Raw genomic sequence first — 11,780 nt, 5'->3', positions numbered from 1 at the left:
AGGCATTTAAAAAAATTTGACACAAAGTTAGAATTTAGGTTTTATTTCTCTAGAGACCAAACACAATCACAACATCATAAGATAACAGTTTTCACCATTGATGAAATGAAACAATGTCAAGAAGGGAGCTATATCTTTAAACACAGACATGTAGGAATTGAAACAAAAGGCATTAATAAATAAGTGTTGAAACCAACAGTGACACTGACTAGTTAATATTGTACAGAAATAAAAACAAAGGTTGTTTTAACACTGTCATTGTTGGTTGACTTGAGTATTACACAAGCATATTTTGATCAAAAATAATATTTCTAAGCTACATTCTAACTAAAAGAAATGACTTTTTAAATCCACATTGCATATGTCTTAGTTTCTTGGGAAAAAAAATACTTAAAACTTGAGTAACTACTATTAGGAATCTAAAGCACTACTGGTACTGTCTACATTTTCTGTTTTCAGTCACTAATTAAACACTGTTCACAAGCAGTTGTAGGTCTACTGTAAATCAACATTTTTTCAATCACAGTACTTTTAAAACAAAGTTTTTGAATAGCTTTCAATGATGGTCTGCTAAAAGGTCTACATATAATTAGTCCTAGAGTTCCAAGTTAAAGCTTGCTGCTGGTTGAAATGCTGAATCAAGTACAAAATGAAAGCAAAAAAATATTACATTTTTTTTACATCCTTTAATTACAAGCCTAGTGAATGCCAGGTTTTCTTAAACGCATTTGAACACTTTTAGATGTAACAAGTTCTCTTTCAGTCCTAGCTATGAGGTCAAGATCTAATTGGAACTAGTCAATTTATAGCATTCCAAAGATTCCCATTATATATCTATTCCAAAGAAAACATAAGACATTTCTATAGATGGTCTAAAACAAACACTAGCTAGAACTCTTATTATTCAAGACCTTATTTTAAACTGAAATACTATTTGGTATCAAGAAACACTCAAAGTGATGACATCTCACAAAAGAACAATTGCATCTAAGAGAAATTAATACTGAATGAATTTTGTATTGAACATTTGAATTACTGAATATCAAGAAATTATTTCTAGAGCATTACATTCAAGTTAATTAAAAAAAAAAAAAAAAACATGTATGTAAACAATTTGGATTTCAGACTTGTATGAAATAATGAGTGTATGAAGTCAACTTGGTACATCAAATAAACAGAGACTTACCATACTGTCATATTTACAGACAAAAATAATTATCTGAAGAAGTAGATCTTTAAAATATTTTTAAAAAATTGTTGACATGTAAAAAAAAAAGTATAAAGAACTATATATAAAGTTATTCAACAGATTTTTTATATTTTTTTTTACTGTTTTTTAAAGTTGAAGTATCACAAACAAAATTCTTAAAAAGTGGAAAAAAACAAGCCTGAGTAATGAATATGAAAAAAAAAAAAAAAGATCCTTTTGAATGATCAACAATGAAAAATTTTATAATGTAAGCACCAACAGTAAAATATATTTTAAAATAATAATAGCATATAATTCTGTGTGAACAAGTATAGGAATGTAACTTAATAAAATCTTAGCCCTATAGACCACTAGGTCTAAAAGTGGAACTTAACTTTTTTTTTTACTTTACTATGGCTGCAAATAAATTTGTTCTTAAGGAAAGTTTAAGGTATTTCTATATTATTTAGGAAAAAGGTTGTTCATTCAACCCAAAAGTAATTTCTTATCTAAAGTTTCTCATTCAAGTTCTACTAACTGAAAGCATAAAACCCAACAAAATAGTACAAGTAACGGAAACCAAATGAAGCAAGCATTAATGAACAAATCATTGGAAATCAAGAATGCATCCAAATAATTGTTAAAATCCTTTTTTTTTTTTTTTTTTACTTTTAAAAATGCTTGAAGCCAGTTTTGTATATTAACATTAATTTATTTCACATTTTAAAAATTTGACAAGGATAGTTAAGTTCAATTGTATGATTCTATGTATTCAAAATCGCACCAAATTAAACGAAACTTAATCATTACACCAAAAGCTTGTGATGTGCAAAAACACTAAGTGTAGGAGTGAAACTGTAGACAGAGAAGATGACTCTAAGCTAAGAATTGCAGTGTTAACCATTTCAGTAAAACACATATGGACTCACTGCCAAGTGGCCCGTCTTCGTATTGAAAAATGCTGTTTATCAATTTTAGGTTCATTCCTAAGCCATAATATAACCCAGGTTTAGACAGCGGGATGGTAGCATTCTCGTATGTATATTTTAATATTATAAATTCAATGACATCCATGTATATTGTTCTTTTCAGCTCAGGTGTTTTAAAACTTTTTTTTTTAAAGTTCCTATATGATTCTCTATTACTGCTAGGTGACGGTAATTTTAAACACTGGTACTTAAGTCTAATTTTTGTTTACCTCTTGGGTAGATATTATTTATTACCCCTGAAATGTGTGTCAATGCAAGCTGAAGTTAAGAAACAGCAATTTTATTTTTTCAAAATGACTGCATATTTGGCACATTTCTGAAGGTGCATGATATATAAAAATCATCATACTTACTAGAGGTCAACAATGTATTTTTAGAATCTGATATGAGAAAAACAAATAGGCTTACTATATGTATATAGATGTAGAACTTAGCTTATTGGGATATTTTATTCATAAAATCTTTCTTAATCCCCTTTGATTTGTAGAAATATGTTCAGTAATATAAACTGATTCAGAGGGTCAAGTAATTTTGTTAGAAATCTGAAATCCACTGAGATAGAAACCTTCAATTATTTTTTCTAAAGTGATTGCAATTAAAACAAAATATATCTATCAAATTCAATACTTAGTGGGAAAGATAAAATATTTAAATATTTATAAATCACATCTAATGCTCATTTTGATTAATAAAGCTTCAACACTTCTAATACTTATATCTACTTCTACAAGCATGACTGACCAAAACAAACAAAAAAAAAAAAAAAGATTATAAAATATTTATACAATTAAAAAAAAAATATATATATATATATATATATATTTAATAGCTTTTTTTTTTTGCACAACCCATTAATCAAACTTTTTCAAACCTAGAAAACACTGTAACTAATTACACAGACACACACACAATATGCAAATTTTTTAATATGTATAAATACTTATAATAATGAAATGTCATTTTGTTTACAAAATTATGAGATTTTTACAAGATATACTCAAAACATTTTGTAATATTTATATCACTTAAAGGAAGTAGAAACATTCAATAAAATGCAGTGATTCTGAGGTCCACTAACAGGATTGGTCACATTAAAAGTCAAGGTTTGAAGAAGAACATTTGACTTTATCCTGACATCAATTATTAGACTTCAATGCCTCTGCAAATAGGAAAGTTGTTCACAGCCATCAGCTTGCCTACAGCATGTAGTTTCAAATGCTCTCCTGTGGGAGAGGGTAATGAAAGTCAACTGTTGTGGGACACCTCTGTAACTGATCGAGATAGCATACGCTGGATGATATTTCTGACTGCAGTGTACACCTGACGAGGAAATGCACAAGGCTGCAGCTTGGTCACAACAGCACTGCAGTGGGTGAGATAATCAGTGCAAATGTTAAGAAAAATTTTATACAACATTGAAAACATGATGATCCATAGACTTAAAATTATTTCTGAAAATTAAATACTTTGACTAATTATCTACACTGCTCAGACTTCGTTCGGAAATATCTACAACTTTGAAGCAGAAAATTTTACTTAGATGATAGATAGACACAGGTGGTCAAGTCTAATGACCCACATTCACATGCAGGTGTACAAAGCCAAGGAGAATGTTTAATCCCATTATGAGCTAGAATAATGCTATGACACTGTGATGATGTAGCAGTACAGAGTCACACATATGTGATTGGTAACACCAATAAAGACTCTACAAATGGTCAAATTTAAATAGATAAATAAGAGGAAAAAGTTATAAATTTATAAAGAGTTGTTAATTAGAACACTATTTACCCCACACCAATGAAAATGTAAAGCTAACACCAAGGTGATACTAGTAAAATATTGGAGGGTGAAACTAGTAAATTATAGGAACACTGTTGTTTTTTTTATTTCATTACAGCTAGAGTTACTTGGTTTATTAAAAGAAAAATCAAATGGTGTTTTAAAACACACTAGAATCTTGTTTAATATTAAAGATAATGCTCTATAAATAATCCACACTAAATAGATAATTTATTTTTTTTGCCAACAGTTCAAGGTGGTCATCAAACCAGAGCTGTATGTATCAAGGAACAGCAAAATCAAAATTCAAGCAAAAAATAAATAAATACAAGATCTTTAGCTAATAACTATATGATAAGAATTATCAATTCTTTTCTTATCAATGTCAATAACCTACAACAAAAAGGTAAAACAAATGATAATAATAATCTCTTATTAAACTTGTGTCTAAAAAAAAATTATATGAATGTAATTATTTTGATACTTAACACTGTAAAAGGATATAATATTGACCAGGGAGGTTCGCCACCATTTATATATAGAACATAAGAGTAGCCATCCCTTGCTTTCCCTTGGATGGCATAATAGTATGGCAAGAAAAGATGTCGCCTAAACCTCCGCCTCTCATAGAATCTGAGTGCCACCGTGTTTGTGGACAGTACATGAAGGTAGACAGCTTTGCAGTCATGTCTGTCTTTACTTGTGAGATAGGACAACAGGCTGTCTAGAAGGAGGGAAGCTGGTGGCAAAATGTTGTCAATATTTTATTGTTCAAGAATTAAATAGAAAAATATCAGATTCATATAAATCTTTACAGATATATTTTTATAATTTCAAAGCAGATCTAGTTTTCTTCTTCTAGCCAGTGTTTTGCTACTGAGCTGTGGTGATGCTGCAGTCTGGACTATGCCTGAAGTTCTACTGTAAGTGTCTGTAAGTGTGACAAGTGTTTGGGGTCTCTTCCATTTGGATGATAATTTAAAGTTGTGTGTCCTGTTCTGAGTTGGCAAGTTATCACAAGATACCTCAAAATTTCCCTGAGGTGTGTGCGTGAGAATGTAGGGGATTAAATAGGTTTCTAGATAAGTGGATTTTTTTCTTAGTCCATATCCAAAATGAAATGAACGTTTTAATTATTTAATTTAATTTAATTATTTTGAAAAAAGTAGTGTTGTCAAGCTACAGTATTTAATTAAGAAACAGACCCATTTTATTTTTTGATCCGTTAATAATTTTAAAGACAAAATTCATGACTTTTCAGGTTAACTTGCCTTTGGGCTTATACATCAGTGTAGACATTTAGTTATTTAGTTGACAGGACAAACTAGTTAGGGACTGTATGAATAAATACATTGACTCACAAATGCATATCTTAAAGCAAACCGCCAATTCATTATAGCCAATCCAATAACAGCTGGTTAGGTAATGAGAACTCTGAAGCATTAGTTCCTTAAAAGTTTCCTCTACCTTAATTTGATATAATACAGTTGCTTCGCAAATGAAATGGTTTTGATTGAACTTCCTACCATAATAACATTAAGGGAAAAAAATGCTCACCAATGCCAATACGACGAAAGTCTCCTACCACACCTAGACTTAGAATGTAAGCAACTTGGGCTGTAGGTGGATAGTAACTTGCCAACAAATCACCATCCTGGAGACACAAGAAAGAAGAAACTGAGTTTTAAAAACTTGACAATTCAATGGTAGAAAATAAACGCAGGGACATTGGGCTAATTGAGTCATGGATCTCCAGACATAGGGTATGGAAGCATAACTGAATGTATAACAAATGATGTTTTAGTAAAAAAAAAAAAAAAAAAAAACTTACCTCCTTATTCAGCTTTGCCTGTGGTTTGAGTTCTGCAACAACAAGACCCACAATGCGAGCATGATGTGTAGCAGCCAAAGAATAAAACCTGGAGTTGGATGTGATCTCCTCATACCATGAGTCTGGGTATCTGAAATATTGCATAAAAAACATTTTTATTTTGATGTTAAAGGTTTAATTTTTTTTCCATTGATGTTGTGATTTTCAATAATATATGCAAAAATTTATTTAAAGTTCAAAATGAAACAGTTGATTACATATTTTTAGAAAGAAAAAACAACTAAATATTAAAGGGAAAAAAAAAACAACAGAATTTGTCAAAGCCTATAATTTGATTAAATACACATAATATAAAAAAAAAGAAATTATTTGGCTCCTTATATTAGTAACAAGAAAATGTGTAATACCAACAAATTCAATGTAAGCATGATTTCTTCAACAAGTTCTGCTAATGAAGTTCAATTTTTCTATTCTATAATTAACATCCTATAGTTCTCAATACCCAGCCCCCCCCCCCCCAACCAGTCTACATTTTCTTGGACTAATTACAAATAGTTCATTTATTCCAATCTTTATATTCTTCATGCAAGAAATCATCTGCACTTTACACACGAAGGGTCTTTTAATACAGAATTTTTTGTAACACAGAACTTTGATATAACTACTTAGATACACTTTATGTCACAACTATATACTTCATGTAACTACTATATACCTCTTGTAACAAGTATATACTTCTTGTAACAACTATATAATTCATGTAACAACTATATACTTCATGTAACAACTATACACTTCAAGTAACAACTATACACTTCATATCATAACTATATCAGACCTGCCTACCAAAAAAAGTCCAAATGCGTAATGCTGATGGTCAAAATGCGTATTTTGGCACCAGAATGCGTAACACTTACGCGATCCACTATTTTGTCATATATATATATAATATTAATAATATTAGATTTCGATGTCATGATTAGATCTACAATCTAAATCTAGATCAATACGACAATACAATAGAGATGATATCTAGACTAGATCTGGATCTATGTCTATATAATTTATAATGAATATAATCTACTAATCTACTCTAGATCTGGGCTCAAGTGTTACCGATGCCGTGGATCTATTCCTGTATAACAAGTTATCTAGATTCTAGATCTAGAATCCAGATCTAGATCTAGACTTGATATCTACAATGTCACTCAATGTGTTTTGAATCGATAGCACTTCGATATTTTTTTCTATACAAATGAATACGGGAATCAGGGATTCAACATAATTAATTTCTACTAATGAACTTACAAAAAAAAAAAAAGTCACGTATCAGCTAACTGACGGTACCAACCCGCCACTCCCTCACTCTTGCGTTCTTCATTTCTAGACTAAATCTAATTGCTTTTAAGAACCAATCAACGTATAGATCTGGACACAATGTGTTCCCCCACCTTTTCTGTCCCCCCCCCCCCCCCCCAACAGGACGGCTTAGCGTGACCTCCGTGACCGCTCGTAAGCTAGTCAAGAGAGGGGAAAAAAAAGGATCCGAAATGCGTAACGCGACGGGTTAAATGCGTATTTGCGTACTGACTGTCATTTTTGGGAGATTTTGCGTAACGAATACGCATTTTGCGTAACGGTAGGCAGGTCTGCTATATGTACTTCATGTAACAACTATATAATTCATATAAAAACTAACTATAAATTAGAAAAACTTAAGAGGGAGAGGTGTTTCAATTTTTTTTTAAATTGCCCATATTTCTGCTGTTAAGCCCAATATAGTGAGGAGGGGGTGGGGTGTCTACCATTACTAATAAATGGACCTGGATCATTCAAATAGAAATATAATAGTCCATATGAAAAGATAATGTTTGAAACAACAGTATGGTGTGCCTTGTTGACTTAAAGTTTCATCAAAAGATTTATTTTTTTAATTTTCGTTTAGCTGTTTTAGAAGTTTTGTTTGTAATGTAGTAATAGTTTTTCCAAAGCTAAACCACTTTTACTGAACAAGGTTTAATAGTCAAAGATAAATGAACCACTTACTCAATGGGAAACCACTCTCTACAGAGTTTTTTCACCTCTGTGACATCTGATGGGCCTAAAAACCGCAACTGTACTTCCTGTTGAACACTTAATGACAGCGGAAGTTTTTCTGTCATTTCGACCCCACCAGACATGGCCTAATTTCATGAATTCCCCATTTGAAACAGCAAATTGAAAAAAAAGACTCTGAAAGTCAGTAGCACTTCAGTTGAACAAATAGACCTTTAGCTAAATATAGCTGTCTTCATTTCATCTACTGTTTTCCTAATAAGACTGAAAATCTAGAAAATAAAATATAAATGCAGTATACATTTAATTTTTTTTTAGAACAGATTGTAATTATTCAATTCAATAGTTGAATAGACAAGTCATTATCTTCACTGGCAGTATGTATTCCACAGCCCACAAAAATATTGGTATAACTGTAGCCTACTTATCATAATTGTTATTGACATTATATAATAATAATGAATATTGATAATAATTATAATGAAAACGATATATAAAATCATATAAAAATATTTTTTTTATATTAATTGATGGATGGTCAAATGATCATCATTGACATCATTATGTCCCTAGTCTATAAAGATATGATGTCATCATGATAGTTTACTAAAGTTTATTTATAATGACTTATAATAACAGATCTAGTTTTATTAGTGGGAAGTGTGGTCAAGAGGCTAAGTACACTTGAACTTGGCTTGGCTACCTATGAGGTTCAACACCAGACTGGATCAGAGTTGAGTTTACTGAGCCCCTAAAGGCAGCACGGAAAAACCTTCTTCCAGATACCCCCTCCCCAAACTAGTCCACAAGTGTGATTGGACCATAGCGCTCTGAGCATGTTATAAGCATGAAAATAGTGCTATATATAAAAGCTATATATCTATTTATTAGTTTTTCTTGACTGGATCTATCATCAAGACTAGTCTAGAAATAGACTTAACTTGATTAGGTCTAGACTAGATAATTATTATATTTTAAATACTAGCTATTATAGTATAGATCTAGAATTAGATATCTATAAAGTATAATCTAGAAAGTTCTTGATTCTTGGTCTCAATTCTCTGAATTTGTCTCTGAGATTTAGAGTCTAGACTCTAAAAAGTACTTAAGTGTACTAGTAGTAGTACTAGAACTAAATCTTTATCTAGATTAGATCTAGTAGTCTAGATATTCCATCTTGGAAGATGCTCTCGAGGGCTATGAAGGTACTGTAAGCATTAGAGGAAGAAGAATTACTAACTTGTGCTTCGCGAACATGTCGACGAGTCTTGGTGCCCCAACGGTCCAATAGACTAAGGATAGGTAAAGGTAAAAGAGACTAGTGATCTAGAATAATCTAGATCTAGAATTCTAGAATGTACATATCATCTAGAATTCTTAAGTATACTACTATTGTAAATATACTAGATCTAGAAATAGTAGGCCTATAATATATATTATACAGCCTATTGAGTATAGATCTAGATATTCTAGTATAAAATAACTATAAGTCTTAAGTCAAGTATAACTAGATTTATTATTATAAGTATAAAATTAAAACTACTTTACAACTTGAGTCTTGACTAAAAACTAGTGAGTAAGTCATTGTAAGGTAAGTGATTTTACTTTAACTTTAATGATAATTAATGAGTAGTCAGTTACAAGTTCAGTATTTGTCTGAATTATTACTAGAGATAGATCTAGCTAGACCTTCTATTCTATAGTATTACTAGTGTCTAGAGTATAAGTATAAATACTCTAAATATACTCCTCTAAATTCTAAATCTTTAACTTTAATCTAGTTCTAGATCTAGATCTAGTATAATTAGTATTAAATTAGACAATTAGTACTCTTAGTGACACTTAGTCTTATCCAAATTACACCAAAATCTGAATCTAGATTTCGTTCTGTTTTTTTACAAAATTAAGATGTATTAACATAGACTTCATCTAGTGTATAGAGTATAGATGTAGACCTATGTTTATGGTCTAAACTAATCCATTTTTGAAGGCATTTGATCGCCAAGTACGGCTACGGTTCACCTCAGTAATAACTAATAAATACCGAGCCTACTTCCGCTTTCAAAACGGAAGTAAACAATGTATAAGGGGAGAAAATTGTTTTCTTTTGTTTGTTGTTTTTTTGCAAGAAAGTCTTATCATACTTAATGCAGAGGTTATATCAAAAACGAAATAAGATGATTAGACGAACACCAAAGTTAATACGGACCTATAGGCAGAGTTCATGGTTTTAAAGAAGGCAAGAAAAATCAACAATGCGATTCTAATAATGTCGATAAGTGGCGTCACTAGGGGAGTGGGGGTGCGGGCCGCCCCGGGTTACACCCGATCGGGAAAAATGCTTCCCCCCCCCCCCCCAAAAAAAAAAAAAAAACTAAAAAATGTTACAGAAGCTAGATCATAAATTTAGCATAGGAATGGTTGAATCATTTCATTGGCCTCCTTCAGTCGTAGAACGACTATGGTTCATCTCGAACACTTTTTCATACGCTTGTGGAGCCCTATTTTGGAGAGAAACTCCTGTCCACATATATTGCAGGTCAAGGTGGCGTTCGCTTTGGTGGTAGAGGAGCTGGCCATTTTCCGTGTGGCACGCTTTTCTTCAAGAGGCCCATGTTTTCTCGCTGTCCATAACTTTCTTGGCCACCGTCTCTCTTCAACTAGTGCTGTCTAATGGTCAGCATCAATGTTCACTGATTTTAAATACCGCTTTATCACATCCACGTAACGGAGGTGGGGGCGACCAGTTTTTCTTGAGCCAGACGCAAGTTGCTTGCACAGAATGATACGATTCTCCTCCATCCAGCGAACATGTCCGAGCCAGTGCAGGCGGCGTTGCCTGAGGACTGTAAAGTTGTTGGGAAGGCCCGTTCTCGCAAGGATCTAGGTATTACACACTCTTTCTTTCCATGGTTGAATAAACTTATTCTTAATGGGACAAAGATCAATAGCAAAATTTTCTTGTTTGATAGATAGTGGACATGACCACAATGAGAAACTCGCGAGAAGACTGAAGGAACATTTATCAGGTTTTTAAATTTGGAACATTTTTTCAGCAGGACTTAGACTACAAAATCAATTGACAAGGGAAGTCATTGCTATGATTGACGTATAGATGGGAAAAACAGAGGAACATCTTGCACGTACAGATTGCTTGATATCGCATTTTTCTAGCAAAGTAATAAAGTTGGTATTTGGTTGCGAATTGAAGAAGACTTTTCATTGTATAATGGAATTTTTTTCTTGGGATTGTGAAAATGTTATCTATGAGCCAGTGCTGATATATAATAAATTATAAGATTGCATGGGAGCGATGCAAAAAAAATTTACCTTCCAACCTTGTAGCAAAACAAAAACAGTTTATAAATGTTTAAGCAAACCACTTAAATTAAGGGATATACTTATCAGAGACATAAATGCTGTAAGGTACTTTGGTATCTTGTATTACAAATTAATGATAATGAAAAAGTTTACATTTAACAAGATTACAAAGACAGTTTGTGTGGAAACACAAACTCATAATCGGCCCCCGAAGGGATCCACCGAAGCAGGCTTCAATATTTTCAGAAAGAACATCCAAATGAAATTATATCAAAGACAAATGAGAGATAAGAATGGAGAAAGAAGGTTGACAGATCTTGTGTAGTGCCCCAACGATACAGCAGATCAAAGGATAGGTGCAAGTGAAAGCAAAGTTAGATATGAATCTGGCCTAACTAGTTCCCCTTTCAGACCTTGTGGTCTATAGGGCAGATGATGTAAAGTTCATCTGTTGTTGTGGCCTACGGTTAACGAGGTTGTCATGTTGAATAAACTTATTCTTAATGGGACAAAGATCAATAGCAAAATTTTCTTGTTTGATAGATAGTGGACATGACCACAATGAGAAACTCGCGAGAAGACTGAAGGAACATTTATCAGGTTTTTAAATTTG

At 32.1% G+C, this 11,780-nt stretch overlaps 1 protein-coding gene across 9 annotated transcripts; it reads right to left on the bottom strand.

The window, feature by feature from the left end:
* Window positions 1-27: 27 nt before the first annotated feature.
* Window positions 28-9,895, bottom strand: LOC106057091 (N-alpha-acetyltransferase 60-like). Of its 9 annotated transcripts, none has more exons than XM_056020080.1 (7): window positions 9,802-9,875; window positions 9,087-9,138; window positions 7,838-8,118; window positions 5,792-5,921; window positions 5,518-5,614; window positions 4,465-4,699; window positions 28-3,562 (listed from the first exon to the last, which is right to left on the bottom strand). In XM_056020080.1, exons 3-7 carry the CDS (start codon window positions 7,969-7,971, stop codon window positions 3,424-3,426), a joined length of 735 nt encoding a protein of 244 aa, XP_055876055.1. In that variant the 5' UTR covers window positions 7,972-8,118; window positions 9,087-9,138; window positions 9,802-9,875; the 3' UTR covers window positions 28-3,423. The 9 variants fall into 9 exon arrangements, with proteins under 9 accessions (XP_055876055.1, XP_013069638.1, XP_013069646.1 ...); XM_013214184.2 differs by having other exon boundaries at window positions 9,746-9,861; XM_013214192.2 differs by lacking the exon at window positions 9,087-9,138 and having other exon boundaries at window positions 9,802-9,895.
* Window positions 9,896-11,780: the final 1,885 nt, after the last annotated feature.

The sequence above is a fragment of the Biomphalaria glabrata genome, chromosome 2, assembly GCF_947242115.1.
Source record: "Biomphalaria glabrata chromosome 2, xgBioGlab47.1, whole genome shotgun sequence".
Lineage (NCBI taxonomy): Eukaryota > Metazoa > Mollusca > Gastropoda > Planorbidae > Biomphalaria > Biomphalaria glabrata.
The sequence above is the reverse complement of the archived record's forward strand: the minus strand, read 5'-3'. Positions and strand labels throughout refer to the sequence as shown.